The sequence below is a fragment of the Camelus dromedarius genome, chromosome 6 (assembly GCF_036321535.1).
Source record: "Camelus dromedarius isolate mCamDro1 chromosome 6, mCamDro1.pat, whole genome shotgun sequence".
Taxonomy (NCBI): domain Eukaryota; kingdom Metazoa; phylum Chordata; class Mammalia; order Artiodactyla; family Camelidae; genus Camelus; species Camelus dromedarius.
In genome coordinates, this window is record NC_087441.1 from 59,375,424 (window position 1) to 59,393,769 (window position 18,346).

The 18,346-nt window shown below is 44.0% G+C and overlaps 1 protein-coding gene across 2 annotated transcripts in view; it reads left to right on the plus strand.

The window, feature by feature from the left end:
• The window catches only part of BACH2 (BTB domain and CNC homolog 2), a 142,615-nt gene extending 126,284 nt beyond the window's left edge, over positions 1-16,331 (plus strand). For both annotated transcript variants that reach the window (XM_010987688.3, XM_064486853.1), the window contains exons 4-5: positions 7,494-7,700; positions 12,102-16,331. In XM_010987688.3, the coding sequence (XP_010985990.3) occupies positions 7,494-7,700; positions 12,102-12,584 (690 nt within the window). In that variant the 3' untranslated portion in view covers positions 12,585-16,331. The remainder of the gene's footprint in view (positions 1-7,493; positions 7,701-12,101) is intronic.
• Positions 16,332-18,346: the final 2,015 nt, after the last annotated feature.

An 18,346-nucleotide genomic window follows, 5' to 3' on the forward strand; every position in this document is an offset into this window, starting at 1 on the left:
CCTCTCTTCCTCCACCTCTGTAAAGAGCCAAAATATTAGATCAAAAGAAAAGTGTTAACTTACTTTATATTCTATCAGATGTTCTGATTACACCCTCTTAACTCTCCCATCTCATCAACATTGACTTCTCATCCTGACTATTCCCTAGCTTTGAAGAAAACTTAAGTAAGCACAATATTGTCCCTTATCAGCAATCAGCTTTTTAAGTTCCTTTTTTTTCATCTAATCAAACACAGCATACCCAGCCCCTAACATACCAAACTTAGCTCCATGCCTTCAATAATGTACAAACACATTCACATCTCTAGGGATTTGGGTTTTATTTTGATAGCATGTACTATATAATTACAAAGCAACTTGCTTTTTGCACATAGCTGCCTACCATGTACACGCCTCTAGTTCAGTCGCATAGGGTTGACACTTGCTTCTTTAATATCTGTGGTTCCCATAAATCACAATTTACTCAGCTATCACCTGTTAATAGACTTTCCAGTTTCCAGTTTTTTCCCTCTTATAGACATTGATGCAGTAAGCATTCTTAAGAACATATTTAGTGCTGTGTTACTTAAAGAGTTGGGGATTTTTTTTCTTTCTTCCAATGATGAAAAAATGGACAGGTCATATTTAGTGAAAAAAGTAACATAAACAGTCTGTTATAACAAGGTCCTAGTTTAGTTTGTAAAGAAACATATTATAAATAATAAAAGAGTATAGAGGAATAAGATAAAAATGAGAGGCAAAATTAGAGAGAGAGGATCTAGGGAAAGTCTTATTTCTATGTATTTCTGTAATGTTTGAATTCTATATATGTTTATCTCACACAGGTTCTTTTTTTTAATTGAGATATAATTCACATACCGTAAAATTCACCCTGTTAAAGTGAACAAGTCAGTGGTTTTTAATGATTCGCGAAGTTATATGACCATCACCCATGTCTAATTCCAGAAATTTTTATCACCCCATGAAAGAAACACCATATCCATCAGCAGTCGCTTTTCATTGCCCTCTCCTCTTAACCCCACGAAATCACTAATCCACCTTCTGTCCCTATAGATTTGCCTATTCTGGACATTTCGTTTCAATGGAATCTTACCATATGTGGCCTTTTGTGTCTGGCTCCTTTCACTGAGCATAATGTTTTCAGGGTGCCTCTTTGTCATCAATGTACCCACTGGGTACATGACCACGTATTGCTTCTTCAGTCCTTTTTATTGCTGAATAATATTCTACTGTGGAGATAAACCAATTTTGTTGCTCCATTCATCAGTTGAGGGACACTTGGGTTATTTCCACTTTGGGGCAATTATTTATAATGCTGCCTAGAGCTTTTGTGTACAAGTTTTTTATAGACATGTTTTCAGTTGTCTTCATTGTATACCAGGGAGTGAAATTGCTAGATCATATGATAGCCCTTTGTTTAACCTTTTGAGGAACTATGAGACTGTTTTCCAGGATACACTAAACCGTCTTACATTCCCACTGGCAATTTCTCTCCTTCCTCATCAGTGTTTGTTGTTGTCCACCTTTTTTTATTATAGGCACTCTAGTGGGTGTGAAGTGGTATCTCACTGTAGTTTACAGATTCTTTTTTTTTTTAATTTTTTTCCTTCCAGTTTTATTGAGATATAATTCACATACAACACTGTATATGGGTTTTTTTTTGGGGGGGTAGGTAATTTTATTTCTTTGTTTGTTTGTTTGTTTAAATGGCGGTACTGGGGATTGAACCCAGGACCTTGTGCTTGCTAGGCACATGCTCTACCACTGAGCTGTATCCTCTACCCCATAAAGGTTTGTTTTTAAAATTTGAAAATTATAGAAAAGTCACAAGTATTTTCCAAGTAGTAAGCCTTTTAGTGAGACAGTTTTGTACCACAAGCATTTCTAATTAATTTTAGGTTTTAGTAAAGAAGCACTAGAAAGACAGTTGATTTGCATAATCAAAAGTATTGATTAGTTGGACTTGTTTTATTAACATGTTTCATGTCAAGAGGGATACAAGTGTGTAAGGGCAGTGTGTGTCCATGTGTGTTTGTGTATGTGTAGGGCAGGGAGAAATGAGGTCCAGAGCAACACTGAAATGTGATAGAGGATCATGTCTGACTTTAACTCTTCCACCCAAATACGGACTTCCAGACATATGTTGCATTTAAAATTTTTACAGTCGTTTCTGTGGTTTGTTGAATCAGGCATCTTTTTAAAAGTATCTGTAATTGCTCTGCTTAATAGAAAGAAAACCTTGCTGGGCAGCATAGAAGTCAGCCATATGTCTAATTAAAACAGTGTTTTCATGTTGTCTAGAAAGACTCTTAGCATCTGGAACTCCAAAGCTACTGTATGACTGAAAGAAGAAAAGAGGTGACAAAGAAGGATAGGGCTGATAAGCAGAAATAATAATAATACTTCATATTTATAAAGCAATCAAACTTTTCAAAGCACTTTCTCCCATCTATTATCCAATTTCATTCTTCATAACAACTCTAAAAGCTGAGTATTATCTCTTTCTGACTCGCAGATCCTCGAAGAACTCCAGGGCAGAGAATGAAATACTTGCCTGAAAACCACACAGCTAATTAAGTGCAGTGTTACTTTAGTACCAACTAAATTCCAGGTGTCCTGTTTGCTCCAGAAACTGGACCATGAGGACAGAGGTTAGAAGTTGTGTAGGAAGCATGTCATAGCCTGGCAGGAGAGATTTAGTTATTGGCTTTGGCTCAGCACAGAGCTGGCTATCCCCATTCCAACAGCACTGTACTCAGCCCAATGGGCATCTTGCTTTGTCCCCAGACAAAGCGCAGGGATACGCTTGTAAGAGCATAAGGGTTAAAGGTTTTGGAGAGGTGACTGCACTCTCAGGTCCTCAGGGTACTGCTAGCAGGATCCAACTTCTGTGGCTTCTACCCAACATCTAGTAGTGAATCTAAGAAAGGAGATAAGAAAGAAAATCAACAAACCCGCTTCCGTTGGGGATTTCTAGAGGAAATAGATGCTTCTTTTCACCTTTGTCTGCAACATTTGCATCTCTATCCTACTCCTCAGATAGTCCCCATTCCACACACCAAAGACACCAGGCGAGTGAGGTGTGTGTTGAGAGGCAAATTGAGGTGAGGGAGCCTTAGTCCCTTCTGATTACAACCCTGTAAAAAGTATGCAGAGGAAACAGAGACCACAGGGAAGTCTGCCAGAGCAAGAGAGTCATTGTTCGGGAGTGGGGATTTTTTTTCTCCTCTTTTGTCTCATAATTGAATTTTCTGCTCTAAGTTTTATTTCTCATATAATTTTTAAATGGTATTTTGGTTTAACTGGGAGAGAGGGGATGTGGTTTGGCGGCAGAACCAGGGTGGCTGTAGGCAGGATAGAGAAAGGGAGCAGCTGATTTCTGTCTGGTGAGAAAGCAGCACCTGCACCCGGGGTCCAGCCAGCAGCATCCTCTGGTCAGGCCCCCGAGGAGGAATGTTGGGGTTTCATTCATTGTCCAGATGTCACAGTGTCCTCCCACCTTTCATCAGCCCCTGGGGCCTGAGATTCCTCAGCACTGCAGGGACCACTTATTTCACTGGGGGCTCCAGAGCTGGAAACCCCAGAAGGTATAATGCCCTTCTCTGGTCGCTACTGAACAGGCCAGTGTGGGTACCTGGGAGAAACATCCTCTGCCCTGTTCCTCCTGTTGTGCTCTGGAGGGAGGAGAGTGCACCCTACTGGTGAGAGGTGACAGTGACAAGAGCAGATCAGACAAGCCCTGGTTGCCCCTGATTCTTGAGTGAGTCTCCACGGAGAACCCAAGCTGGGGCAGTACCTGTGTGGCAGCCCCGTGTCTAGAGACATTGGGCCCCCGACCCCATGGGCCCTTCTCCTTCTCCCCCCCCGGCCAGCCTGACATGCCTCTACGCTTAGCCTCACTCGTGTGTGGCCAGCAGACGGGAGCTGTAGGCCGGCAGTTCACAGGTGGTGGTGGTGGTTTGCAGGACTCTCCAGCTTGTCATGTCACTATATATGAAGGTACAGGGAATGGAAACCAAGCCACCGCTGAGGAGTAAAGTCCCGAAGGAATCAGTGTGTGGAGGGACAATAAATATGCTATGAAGCCCTATTGGGCCCATTTGGGTTGTAAGAATTTGCCAGAAGAAAGGCAGGAGGGCATCAGCCTTCTCGATGTCCAAGGCCAAATCATGTTAGCTTTTGAGCACCTTTGGGCAATGGGTGGGTGCCTGCCAGCCAGAGAAAGGCATGTTCTTCCAGCACCATTGTGGGTCTGGCTGCTGTTTATCTCCAGGGAAGATGCCCATCGGCTTGGAACTTACTACCCTGAAATCAACAAAGAACTGCTGAGCTTACCACCATGCCTTTCCAAGAACATGTCAGGGGCTGGCTTCCCTTTGGTAGTTGGGGAAGCCCTCTCTTGCCAGAGGGGTAGCAGCACCTTTTAAAAGACACAAGAGTAGCTAGGGCTCGGGGGTTTTTTTGTGTGGAAGAAAGTCTAGAGCTGACAATTCTCCTTTGACCTCTTTGTAAAGCGGCTTGAGTTGCATCAGCTCTGCTGAAATGTTATATGGCCTTTTGCTTCAAGGACTTTGAAACTAGCATTGTTGATTTTTCCTCTTTCCTGTCAACCTCTGTCCTGTTTCCGGAGTGTTTTATATTTGCTGTCTAGAGGATTTTAAATACAGTAGCTGTTGAAGGCTTTTTTACTTTCCCTGTGGCCTAAGCTATAGGTAGATATTCTTTCTGAAAAGAGGTAAACACAATTTAGAGCAGAAGCAGAATTGCTTTGTTGTCAGCAGAGGGGAGAGATGCCATGAGGCCCAAAGTGCTGTAACCCCTGCTGTGCAAACAAGGCATCTGCCTGGTGTGGAAACATCCGTGTTCACAACAGACAGACCTCTGTGTTGTTTAGGCACCGTCCAGGATCTGAGTGTCTGTTTGTTATCCAAAAGGTATAAAAGGGAAATCAAACATTCTTTCATATCATTATAAGCCCTGTGCAAACACAGCTCATGGACAAAGCCTTTTCCCGGGCCCATAACAAGGAGCTGTTTGTCCTGACTGCCCGTCTTTAGCAGTCAGGGCTGTGCGGTGTCATGTGTGGTGTTGCAATGTTGCTCTCATGGGCCAGAATTTGACAGATGTCATGGGACAGAGTTCATCCTATGGAAGCACCCATTGGGAGCCTTCAGCAGATGCCATGTCTAGCAGGCTCAGAGCTGTGAAGTAGCCCAGCTAAGCCATTGCATCCAGCCACAGAGACGCCAGTGATCACTGAGTCTGATTGCCTTTGTACATGGGGATTAACTCATCACAAACGCCAGGATCCAGACTCATGTCTGCCTGCATCTCATTTAACCAAAGCAAAAGTCTGAGCTCGGGATAAAATACTCGCACTCCCCTGAACAACACAAACTTAACACCTCAGCTTCGGAATGTTAACAAGGACCTAGTTTCTTCACCCCAAAATATTTTGATCAGTGACACCCAGACCTGCCTGTCTGTCTGGTTACTCAAGTTCACTCGAGTCCACTGGTTGATTCTTCGAGAGTGGTACTATAGCTACTGAGCCCTGGAAATGAGGCTAGTCTGAATCATGATGCATCCCAGGTGTAAAATACGCCTTGGATTTTGAAAATGTAATACCCCCCAAAGATGAAATATCTCACCAATTTTTATATTAATTACATGTGGGAAAATATTTTAGCTCCAGTGGGTTCAATTAAACATATTATTAAAATCAATTTCACCTGTTTCTTTTCACATCTTTTAACTTGACTACTGGAAAATGGAAACACACCCACGCACACACAGCTCACGTTGTTTGCACTGGACAGCGCCGAGCTGAAGGAAGTTTAAGTTTATAGTGCCATCTGCTGGTCTGCCTAAAGCAGTGTGAGCAGGAGTTCAGCCTTCTGAGCTGGGAAACACGAGAAATGTCTTGGCCAAGCAATGCACAACCTTTCTCTTCTAGAAGCTTCTGAGCCAGCCTAGAGCTGACCCCTGACGTCTCTGCCTCATCAGCAGGAGTCTGTGATAGGGCAGTGGCAGACTGCTGGAAGGGGAAGGCCCGGGTTCTCCACCTCGTGGGTGCCGAGGAGGCCCAAGAGAGCAGCAGTTCTCTTCCTTAGGAAATATTTCAGACTGCCACAGGGTTGTAAACAAGCATTTAACACAATAGGAGGAGGACACAGATCAGATCTGTCCCTTAAGAGACTAGTGTCCTCTCTGGATAATGCTTACCTGCCTTGAGTTGTCAAGAGTCTGAAAGAGGACTCTTGCTGATAATAGTATCTGCATCAGTTATCTGTTGCTGTGTAACAAATCATCCCAAAACTCTGTGGCTTCAAACAGTGATAATCATTTAACATTTCTTGCCATTTCTGTGGGTCAGGAATTCAGGAGTGGCCCATCTGAACACTTCTGGCTCGGAATATCCCATGAGGTTGAAGTCAGATGTTGGCTGGGGCAACCTCTGAAGGTGTGCCTGGGCCCAGAGAATCCACTTCCAGGGTGGCTCATTCATGTGACCGGCCAGGATATGTTGGTTGTTGGCTGGAGGCCTCAGTTCTTCTACACGTGGGCCTCTCCACAGGGCTGCCTGAGTGTCTTTGAGGCCTGGCAGCTGGTGTCCTCCAGAGAGGACAATCTAAGAGGCCTAAGAGAAAGCTGCACGGCTTTTATAACGTAGCCTCAGAAGTTGCATGTCATTACTGCTGCTGTGTTGTGTTGGTCCAGAGACAGAAACAAGCATCCCACCTCTTGACAGAAGAAGGTCAACGTCATTCTGTAAAAGAAAATGTGAAATGGGTTGGCCACTGAATTTTCCAAAAATACAAAGTGCCTAATGCATTTATAGCACTGTGCAGCTGAAAAGCATGCCTCATTTTATAGATGAAGAAATTGAGGCCCAGAGAAGTAAAGTAACCAACCAGCCTGTGGTCCCTCATCTGGGAGGAAGGACTAAAGCTTGCTTCTATCCCCTAGATCACGCTGGTGTAGCCTCTCCACGTTATCTCCCACATACCCCCTATGCTGTTGTGACTACGAATCACACTGTTTCATCTTTCCTGCAAGGTGTATGGTGCTCTTTTCATTCACGTGTTTTAGATGATTCCTCAGATGATGTCCATCTATAAATTGTCATTTTATTAAGTTGAGCTCAATGGAAGTAGGTCTCAACTAATTATAGAGTCCCTCTTACAAAAGTCCTGTAGCAATGAAAATGTACACGTTTTTCAATATTTCCCATGCTGTTTGCTTCAGAGATCTCAGGAATGATAACCACGTCATGATGTGTATATATGTTCGCATTCTGTTTGATTACCTGAATATTACATCTTACTTATGTTTGAAAACTAGAGAGAATAATCACTGCTTGCTTCAGTAGTTTTCACAGTACCTGGTCATCTTAAAAAGGAGGTCATACCATTTCTTTTTGATGTTCCTCCTTTCAGCATTAGAACTAAAATCTAGCTGCCATCATCATGTTCTGTTCTTCTTGGTTTCAGGTCAAACTTCCCTTTCCTGTAGATCAAATCACAGATCTTCCAAGGAACGATTTCCAGATGATGATTAAGATGCACAAGCTAACCTCAGAGCAGTTAGAGTTCATTCATGACGTCCGCCGGCGCAGCAAGAACCGCATCGCAGCCCAGCGCTGCCGTAAGAGGAAGCTGGACTGTATTCAGAACTTAGAATGTGAAATCCGCAAACTGGTGAGTCGGCCCACCCTTCGCTGATGCAGAATTATGGTAGTGAAGGCCAGGGAAGCAGAGAGAAGGGACACCATTCAGGGAAGTTTGCATTGATTTTTAAACAAATTTCTCATCAAAAATAATAGTTTTGTATCTGTAAAGTGTGTATGTCTGTGCGGGTGTGTGATTGGGTATCGATATTTTATATCTTTCAGCCATTCATATAGAAGTGGTTCTTTTTTATTTTCCATTCAACATGTGCTAAGAGCTAACATTTATTGCACACATATGTGGGCCAGGTATTATTCTAATCTCTTTCTGTAGATGATCACATATAATCCTCAGATCAAGCCTGTGATTTAAGTGCTATGTTATCTCCATTTACAGAGGAGGAAACTAGAGAGCAGAGAGGTTAGGTAACGCCCTGCTGTGCGACAGAGCGTAAATGCAAACCTAGTTGTCTGATAACAATCTTGTGTTAACTGCACTGCGTTTTCCCGCCTCCCACAGAGGAGTGTAGGTTAGAGGTAGGACCCAGCCTACCACCAGGGGTCACTCAGCCACATGATCTCCTGAAGCGCTGTGCACCCCAGGTCCTGAATTTTGCAATTCTGTCTCAAAGTGGCTGTCACCTCTTCCCTGTGCCTGAGAGTATTTTGTCTCAGGGAACAATCTCACATCTTCCAAGACTTCCCCTCACTCAGAGCTCTGCAATTCTTTCTCTTTGATAACCTAAAGCCACAGGAAGTAAATCCAGGTGGCTTCTGGTTCCTGACTATACCCTTGAAGGCAATCAATGAACATAACCTCATTCAGCTCAACCTTTCTACCAGCCAAATACTGAAACTCATCCCAGGTGCTGTGTCTGTGTCAGGCTGAAGAAGAGGGAGGCCACATACTGTGGTCATGATCTAAGTTTGGGTCCTCGAACTATATATGGCAGTCCTTTGCTTCATGGTAAGCCAGTGTCCCGATGAGAACGTATGAGCAAGATAAGACATTTGAGAAGCCTGAGTAAATGTTACCTGTGATCGAGATAGTCCTGGAACTTGGGGCTTTTTTTTTTTTTTTAATTTAATCAGCGCCCATCAAACAGGGAAAATTTGCCCATGTTCAGTGGCTGGCATCGCCTGCAAAATAAAGGCCAAGCTCCTAAGCAAGTACACACTGTGCTCTCCATGATTCAATCTACCCTCCAGCATCACCTTCCTTTCCTTTCCTGGAACTTGACCCCTAATAAAACCAAATTGGGTGCACTTCCCCCATGCTCTATCTTCTGCTGTTTCTCCTCTAGCTTGGACAGTCCTTGGCTGTTCTCTTCTCTGACTGCATCCTTTGTTCCTTAGGAGTCAGGTTACGGTCACCCCTCCAGGAAGCCCTTTTCCTGAGTCCCTGGTGAAGCTAAGCACCTGTCCTCAGAGCTCCAATCTGACCTCTGGCTTTGTCCTTATTACATTAGTCTTGCATTATCTGTTTTTGTGTCTGTCTCCTCAGCCCCTGGCCCTAGACTATAGCTTCCTCACGACAAGGACCATCTCAATGATCTCTGATTCTCCAGTGCAGCTTCACTGAAACCTCTCAGGACATATCTATTACCCCAAAATTTATTGAAAATTGTGACTGGGTCATGAAATTACAAATTCCTTCTTTTTCAAAATTTTTCTTTAATGTTGTTTTAACAACAACCACAATTTAAAAAAAAATTTTTAATGGAGGTACTGGCGATTGAACCCAGGACCTCGTGCATGCTAAGCATGCAGCTCTACCACTGAGCTATATCCGTCCCCCAACAATTTTTAATATAAGCCAACTAGGAAACAAGATACTGCTGCTGGTGAACGTGGGTCTTCTGAAAGACCCCTGGGCTTAGGGACCCAGGCAAGGCTGAGCCAGCTGAGTATAAGTCATCACGGCCTTAAGCACATGTCTATGTAATTCTGGCCCTGCACTCTTTTTTAGATCCAAGAATAATTCTAATTGCCCACATTTGAGAGATGCCTGATTTTTTGTAATTAGCGTTCTTCTCTGTAATCTTGTAATGCTGAACATAGTAAAGTCTAAGCCACACACCAGGCAGCTATCTAAAAGCACTTTGCTAGTATTGTTCAGTTGAAAAACCAAGAAGGCATTGCCTGGTTCTCCCTCTACTTTTTTGGAAACGCCTTAAATACTATACTGTGTTCCCTGATGAATGAGAGTGTCACGTGTTCATCAATGTACATCTGTGACTTGGAGCATCTTGCTCTTAACCAGGGCCTTGATATACGCTGCCTTTCCTGCAGAGGGCCAAAGCGCTGTCACATGCAGCATTTCCTTTTCTTCCCCCTAGAAAGTGGCCCAGAATAGTTTGCAGAGCAGTGGAGGAGTCGGTGGCTTGGCCAAGATGATGGGGCAGAATTGAGACTGAGATCCCTTCTGGGACTGGTGTTGCCTCTCATTTGGCAGACTTCCAGGTCCAGGGAAGGAAGACCAGGTTCCATAGCCACGAGTTTAAGATTTCTTTTCCCCAGGAGCCCTCCCGATGTGTTTTATCCCAGACCCACCCCACTCTGCGGTGCCCTGTCCATTCACGGGCAGACAAGGGCAGGCTGGTCCAGGCTGGTCCCGCCCCGCGGGTCCCGCGCCCCGCCCACTCACTCCCATTGCCACGCTGTCTCCCACTCCCTGCTCCAATCTTGCAAACTTGCCCACTGTATTTCTCTCAAGTTGCACTGGTACATCTGTTTATTTTTCATTTTTAAAACATGTTTTCTCGATAAATTTATAAATATTTTAGCAGGTGCCCTTTCCCCGTGCAAATCAGTCTCCGACATACATGCCCACAGTGCCAGCGAGACTGCATTGGTGTTACTGCATGTGCAGCTCCCGTGTAGGAGACCACCCTTGTCCCACGTTTGCTTCTCTCTCCCTCCCCTCTCTTCATTTCTTCTCCCATCTCTCCTTGCAAAGTCTGAGTACTGACTTCACAACGCTTCAGATGTCCCGTTTCTCCATCGATTTCTCTGCATGTGCTTCTGGACACCTCCTTACGTTCTCTCCTCACAAAGATAGTTATGTAAAACCTACTTTATTTTTTATTTTAATGTTTTCATTATTATTTAACTATTTTTCCATTTTGGCAGGGTGAGATAATTAGGTTTATTTATTTTTGGAGAAGATGCTAGGGATTTAACCCAGGACCTCATTGATGCTAAGCGTGGGCTCTACCGTTTGAGCTATACCCTCCCCCCAACAAAACCTACTTTAGTCTCCCTTGCCTTGGCTAAATTCGTCTCTCCCATTGGGCGATCAATTTTAGTAACACAAGAGCTTATGTGGGGTTTTGTTTAAGAACATCTCAAAACCTTCAGTTTGTACACTAGGGCTCAGTCTCCCCACCTCTGTCCACCCTTCCCTTGTCCTTGGGACTCACTGTACCGTCCCCTACTGCCCTAAGAGGATCCGTTTAGTTCAGGTCATCTGCTACAAAGGCCAGGGAGCCTGCTGATGTTGGACTGAACCATGTAAAACTGCCAATGGTTGATTTTTTTATTTTTTGTAATTTTTTAACTTTCTTTTTCAGAGAAGTTTAGATTCACAACAAAACTGAATGGAAAATAAAGAGTTCCCACATACCCCTGTACAATCACAGCCTCCTCCAGAGTGGTGCATTTGTTACACAATTGATGAATCTATACTGACACGTCACAATCACCCAAAGTCTATAATTCACCTGAGGGCTCTCTCTTGGTGTTGTATGTTCCATGGATTTGGACAAATATATAATGACATGTACCCACCGTGACAGTGTCATAGAGTAGTTTCATTGCCCTGAAAACCTTCTATGCTTCACCTATTCATCCCTCCCTCCCCCACCTCCACCCCTACCAACCACTGATCTTTTTACTATAGTAAAAAATGTTAAGTTAAAAAAAAGTAAACTAAAGTAAAAAAAAGTCCGTAGTTTTGCCTTTTTACAGAATGCCATATAGTTGGAGTTGGTCAGTTATTTTCGACCTCCAGAAATGGCAGCCTAATACATGTGGGGGAGGTTTTCAACTACAAGGTTTGGAACTGAGAGTGTTCCTGCTGATTCTCTGCAAACCCCAAATTCCAGGAAACTGGACCCTTGAGTTGTTGCAGTCTTCTAATTGGTGATGCTCTTGCTGGTCACATGGCCAGGCCTCAGAGAAGGATAAAGAGCTGCCATGGGGAAGGGGTCAAGATCGGTGGCACATCTGGATGGGCTGCTCATACAGGAGACTTGGCAGGAATGTGTGTCCAAGCTCCCTGTATATATATTTAAGTTTCTAGATCCTGACCTAGTCATTCATGAGTTACACTATAATGTAGGATGCAAAACCAAAGTTGAAAACCCCCCAAAAGCAGGGTCTTGGTTCAATCAGGTTCGATCAGGCCTTCTCTTTTTTCTCCGTTGTCCAGGTGTGTGAGAAAGAGAAGCTGTTGTCAGAGAGGAATCAGCTGAAAGCGTGCATGGGGGAACTGTTGGACAACTTCTCCTGCCTTTCCCAGGAAGTCTGCCGAGATATCCAGAGCCCCGAGCAGATCCAGGCCCTGCATCGGTACTGCCCTGTCCTCAGACCCATGGGTCTCCCCACAGCCTCCAGCGTTAACCCCGCGCCCTTGGGCGTTGAGCAGAACCTTGCCGCCCCCCAGTGTGCGGTGGGGGAGAGCATCCCCTGCTGCTTGGAGCAGGGCGCAGCGCCCCCCGGTCCCCCCTGGGCACCCAGCAACACCTCAGAGAACTGTACTTCTGCGAGGAGGCTGGAAGGCACCGACCCAGGAACCTTCTCAGAGAGAGGACCACCTCTGGAACCCAGGAGCCAAACAGTGACCGTGGACTTCTGCCAGGAAATGACTGATAAGTGTACAACGGATGAGCAGCCCAGGAAAGATTACACCTAGTGACGGCCTGCCTCCCAGTTCTCACACCTCGCCCACCCAGGTGTCCTTCCGTCAGCCTGCGGTGCTGTTCATCTGTTGTCTGGAAGAACCAAGAAGGAATTTGGTGCACACTACAGCAGTCTTAGCAGCAATACTGTTTCTAAGTATTCTCTCCTCCCTTCAAGCAGGAGCGATATATAGTTACCTTCACAATGGTGCTACCCCTTGCTCAGGCGAGGAAAGACGACAGTGCTGAATACTGTCTGTCTGTGGGTTCATTTCAATCTTAACAGGGATAGACTATAACACCTCTAGGACCCAACCACGGATTTTTTTTCTCAGTGGCCCATGTCACAAACCCTATCTCAGGAATTTCTTCTGAATGTTCAATTTTTTTCATTGAAGACAGCTTCTATACACATCAAAGTTTTATAGCTAGACTGTACATATTATATATAATATATATATAAAATATATATCTCTCTCCATATGCAAAAGTCCTGCATGCCTCAATTTTCTCATCCTAAAACTGGAAACTTTGTTTCTCATTTATAAACAGGTTCCAACATTCCTCTTCTTTTGTCTCTGATGCTAGAACTAGTTTGGTAACTGTTAACGTGGTCGTTTTACTTGCTTCACAGTTCAATTTCAATTTGTGCTTATTTATGGACAGAACTCAATGTTGGAAGCTTTCTTTGAGGTTTTATTTCAGACCTTTTTTTGTTTGTTTGTTTAATTGGTTGGTTGGTTTGATTTGGGCACCATCAGATGGTGTCAGCTGAGTATCGCGGGTTTGGTTTTTTTCTTGCAGATACTGTACAGTCCAGGTCAACTTTGCCACTTGCACTGAGTTTTGGGTCAAACCTATTTTCTTAAATGAAGTTGTCACTTCAGTATAACTCAAGTATACTGTATATTCTTTGCTTTTAGTTAAGAAGTAAAACAGTTTAGCTAAGTAAAAAGCACTCAGGTGATAATGATGTAGGAAAAAACAATCTTGCCAAATAATGAATTCATCCTAGGATGTAGACAACAATCTGCTTGAATATTTTTATATTTCACCTCCTTCCCACCTTTCCCTAAGCAAAGTTTAAATGCAGATAGATGGTTCACAGATGATGCTGGATGTTCAGATTCCTACATGGGGAAAGAGTTTGGACGTCTCCCTCAAAAGTACAAGACAGCAGGAATCCATGATTTTAGACCAGAATTCAGCAAGCATTGGCTCCTAGATATCAAGTTAGAACTGTTTTCTCACCCAGGGAGTTAAGTCCCTTTCATTTCAACCCTTCACCAGGCCTCTGCTTGCTCTTGAAGGTATAGGACAGTAGGAACTTCTCCTTTGAAGGACTTGGCTGCCTGGCCACCCAGCTTCCCTGCCCAGGACCCGCCTCCCAGGACTCACCCGAGGGGGTGTGAATCACAGCCCTGGAGGTCCTGCCTTTAAGTGGCTGTCCTGGGTTCATGCAGCTTGCCCAGAGTAAGAGAGAGCAGGACAGATGTTAACCTCAGGTCTGTCCCTGACCCAGGCAAAAGCATTTCTTTCTCCTTTCCTTCTCCAAATGCTTTGAGTTGAATTCTGAGGTTTTCCACTGGTCTCTGGTCCGAAGGCAGATTTCATTCTGAAGATTTGGACAGTGATAAGGCCAGGACTCCTCCCTGCCCCCTCCCATCTCCACCACACACCTATCCTCCCCCCTCACTTGATGTTAATTTCCTTCTCTTGCTGCAAAACTGGTTGGCTTGCAACCCACAGAGAGCAGCTTCCCTTGGCTCAGGGGGCATGTTGGCTCCTGGCCACGTTTACAGGAAGATGTGCCAGGTCCCGCAGCCTGTGCAGAGGAGGGGTCAGCTCCCTCCCTCCAGTGGGCCCTACAGCCCGGCTGTGGGAAGAGTCTCGAACAGTTTGATGTGGGGATAGGGTGGTGGGCAGTGGGGACTAGGTGGTTGATTTTGTTTCTTTATTTGTGCCATTGTTTGGACGATATTAAAGCTGCATGTAAAAGGGGAAATTAGTATATGATGTAGGCGAAAAGTGAAATCATAGTAACATATGGTTTAGTATTATTAACTTTTTTCTGTACAAATATTAGTGCTAAATGTTTAAATATGTATGAATGCCAGAAATTTGTTGGTTCATGACGTAGGATAAAAAAAAAAAAAGGCTTTTCTTTAAAAATAGTTCCACTTTTAATACCTGCCTCTGGGTTTTTGTTTTTTCTCATGTGTGTATGTACGTGTGTGTGCTTGTCTGAGACAGATTTTGGTAGAGCTTTGTGTCGGAGCTACCATTCTTCTTGTGGCTGTTGGAATTTCTTGGCCTCGTAGAACAGTTCTGTGCTTCACCGGGAGGTTTACCTTTGGGGAAAACTGGTGAAAGCTTGAATTTAAACTTGATGTGAATCACGTGATACATCACAGGTATGTGTTCTGGTGGAGGAGTCAGCCAACAGTATTTTGTTGTTGTTGTTGTTGTTGTTTTAACTCTCTTTTTGCCTTTTTTTTAAGTGACCTCCTCTTCTTTAAAAAAAAAAAAAAAAAAGAATGTTTTCTGCTCATATCACAACCAGATCCAAACCAGCTTTTGGCGTGATTTACCCAGGTACCAACTCATGTGCAACTGGTAGTCTTGACCACATTCCGACCTGTCCCCCTTTCTGCTGTCCTGAGCAGCAGGCCTCCCAGTGGGGAGGGGGCTCTATTTTTCTCCATCCTAACTCAGCCCACTTCCTCCTTCTGCCAACCCCTGCCTCACATGTCTTCCCCTTCCCCAACCAAACCCCTGCCACCCCTGCCGTGGGAACTGGTTAAAAACCCTGCTGGAGAAACTCTTTCGATTTCTCAGAGATTTTAACAAGTTGTTGTGATTTTGTTCACTACCCACCATGAACAGCAACTGGCTTTGTGCAATTGTTTATGTGGCGTCTCTTTGTCTCTTACTGCTCTGAATCATGTGCTTGGCAAAACTGTTTCTGAGTTGATTCAAAGGGAGGACTAGCTGAGGACCAGAGTCCGAGTTGCCTCAAGTGGAGTTTTAAAAACTCCTTTCCCCGGGATCCCTTAGTGCAACCCGTGTCTTTGGATGAAGACAGAGGGAGAAGGAAGTTAACAGCAAGGAATAGTGTTTGCACAGCATGGTGACACTTAGTTGTCTCTTTAAGTGTCCATCCTTACAAAAATAAAGAACCCTCCAGCTATGGAATGTTCAGGCGGCTCCCTGCCACAAGTGGGTTGGGTTTCCGAAGGGCTGGAGCAGGCGTGGGCTGTTGGGATGGGGACAGTGGAGGCGGCCCTGTGGTTGGTTAACATCCACCTGAAAGTAGTCCTCCCCTTGGATCTGCCTCTCTTATACTTGTGTCTCCAGACAACCTCACTTCATTCAGGTGGGTCAGGCTTGGGCAGGTGTGTGCTTTTGCTGTATGTGTCTGTTTCTCTGCGTTATCTGGGGGTGCCTTGAATAAAAGAACTTCATTACGTACTGATTCTGGAACAAAACCATTGCAAAAACAAGCAAAAAAAAAAAAAAAAAGGAAAAAGAAAAAAAGCTGGCAAAGTGACTAGGCCACCTGCTCCTTCTCTTCTGGGTCTCATAACAATGACTCAGGCATCAGAGGTGATGCTGCAGGGGAAACGTTATTTTGTATAGTGTGCAAGTAATTTATTAACTGTCTTTCTAAAGGTATGCTGCTTTTAAGATGCACTATGATTTTGGATTTAATCCTTGTGTTGCTTTCCCAAGGAAGTAAAAAAAAAAAAAAAAAAAAAAAAGGCTGGTGATTAGTATGCCGCCTGCCACTTCTCCTTGAAAAGGAGGGCAGGGACCAGAGACAGGACCTGCATGAAGGGACCGCTAAAAGCCAGGTGTGCACACTGTGAAGTCCAGTGCTATTGTCAAGAGGTCTAAAGGCTACAGTTTCTCCTTTAATGCTTTATAATTGCTCTTGAAGAAGAAACAAACAAGGTGTGAAAATGATACGCCTTTTCAGAAAACACGAAGTCCTGCCCCTACAAGTTGATCCATGTGCTAAGTTTCTCCTAATCCTCTCAAAATGAGTAAAAGCCCACAAAGTGCTTTTGAATCCCTATTGGCTACCTAGTTCTACACACGATACCCCCATTTCCACTGGGAGCCATTTCATAGCTGACTTCACACTGCTGCACTAATGTTTGCAGGTGTTGGATAAGTTGCCCATCAAGAATCAAGTTTTATCCTCAAATCACTATACATAGGCAGAGAAAAATAATTTTTTTTTTTTTTAAGAATAAAGCTGTTCACTGGATCACGAGTTGATCTGTCTTCCACAAATTGAGGATCAGCTTCTGGTGAGTCAGTCCACAGTGCAATGCCTGTTTGGGGTTGGTATTCATGCAGGCAGTTTGTGTGTGTAGAGGCATTCTGTGTTCAAGCTGGATGTTCAAAATACTGCCCAAGCCATCTCCTGACCCAGGCATCAAAGATTTATGCCGTAGAATAGAATAGATTTGTACACAAATATTGTGTGCAGATAGTCTTTGTACATAGAAAAAAACCTATTGTGGCAGATTGCAGATAAATTATTCAACTGATGGTGCAAAAACATTTGTTGCAAAGAAAAGTAAGTGTATAGTATTTTCCTACACTCCACCCTGGGAGAGAATATTTATATCAAATGAGTATCAGTGCATTTGAATTGTAACATGAAAATGATGGTGCCATTTTTGTGAACAAAACCCACTTGGTTGCAGAGGCCCACTTCCGTAGCTTTCATTTCCTGCTGTGACGTGGTGTGTGCATTTCACTCTCAAGCAATGGACAGACAGCTCTGACTTTCATTTCCATTCCTGTGGATTGACCTCAGATAACACAGTGGCCTCCTTAGACGCAGAAGTGCACCAAGAGCATTCATGCTCCCGTGGGACATGTATATCGGGAAAGAGTGAAGGGACTCGGACCAAGAGGGGTTTTCCAACAGTCTGATGCTAAGTCTTCTACCAAAACCAATCTGGAGGCAGAGAGGTGACCTCCACGTGAGTCCTCACAATGTATGTCGCGTGTGTGAACGCGGGGATGCCAGTTCACGCGCTGACACAAAAGACCTGCCGCTGCTGGTGAGTGATCGGGAAGATCCCACATGCGTTCAGGAGCTTCGAGCGCTGGTTAGACACGGTGAGCCATTCGAGGCAAGCACCACCTTTGCTTGTGAGGCCTGAAGGGCCCGTGAGAATTTGTTCCAGAACCAGTCTGATGCAAGTGCACCTCTAATATATGCCTTACAAACTCCAGAGGCCATATTCAAAACAGGGTCTTCTCAGTGTATGCAAGGGGCTGCAGCCCCTCTCCTCTTCCTCCCCAGGTCGAACAATACGGACAGTTTTCACACATATCTACCTGTATAACCCTCTGTACCTCTCATAACTGGTCAACGACTGTAACAGGTTACATCAGGTGTTTTTCTACATACTTTTTACACAGATTCTATGCGATTAATGTAACTTAATTCAATGCATTGTTTTATTGTACTAGTTCTTAGGCTTGTCTTTTTATTTTCTAAGTGATTGTGGTTTTTCTTGTGGTTTTTCTTGTAAAAATGAAATGGCTGTTGATGCTTATTCTCTGTAACTAAGAGTTTTTACCTTTTTTGGGGAAAAAACATTGCTATGAACTAATGAATTGAAACTTCATTTACTCATTGTAAATACACTATTGTGCAAAAAAAAATTTTCACTCAATTGAATTGCTAGTGTTAACTGAATTTTGTCTAGACACCATTTCTGTTGATGAAATAAAGACATATCATTACGCA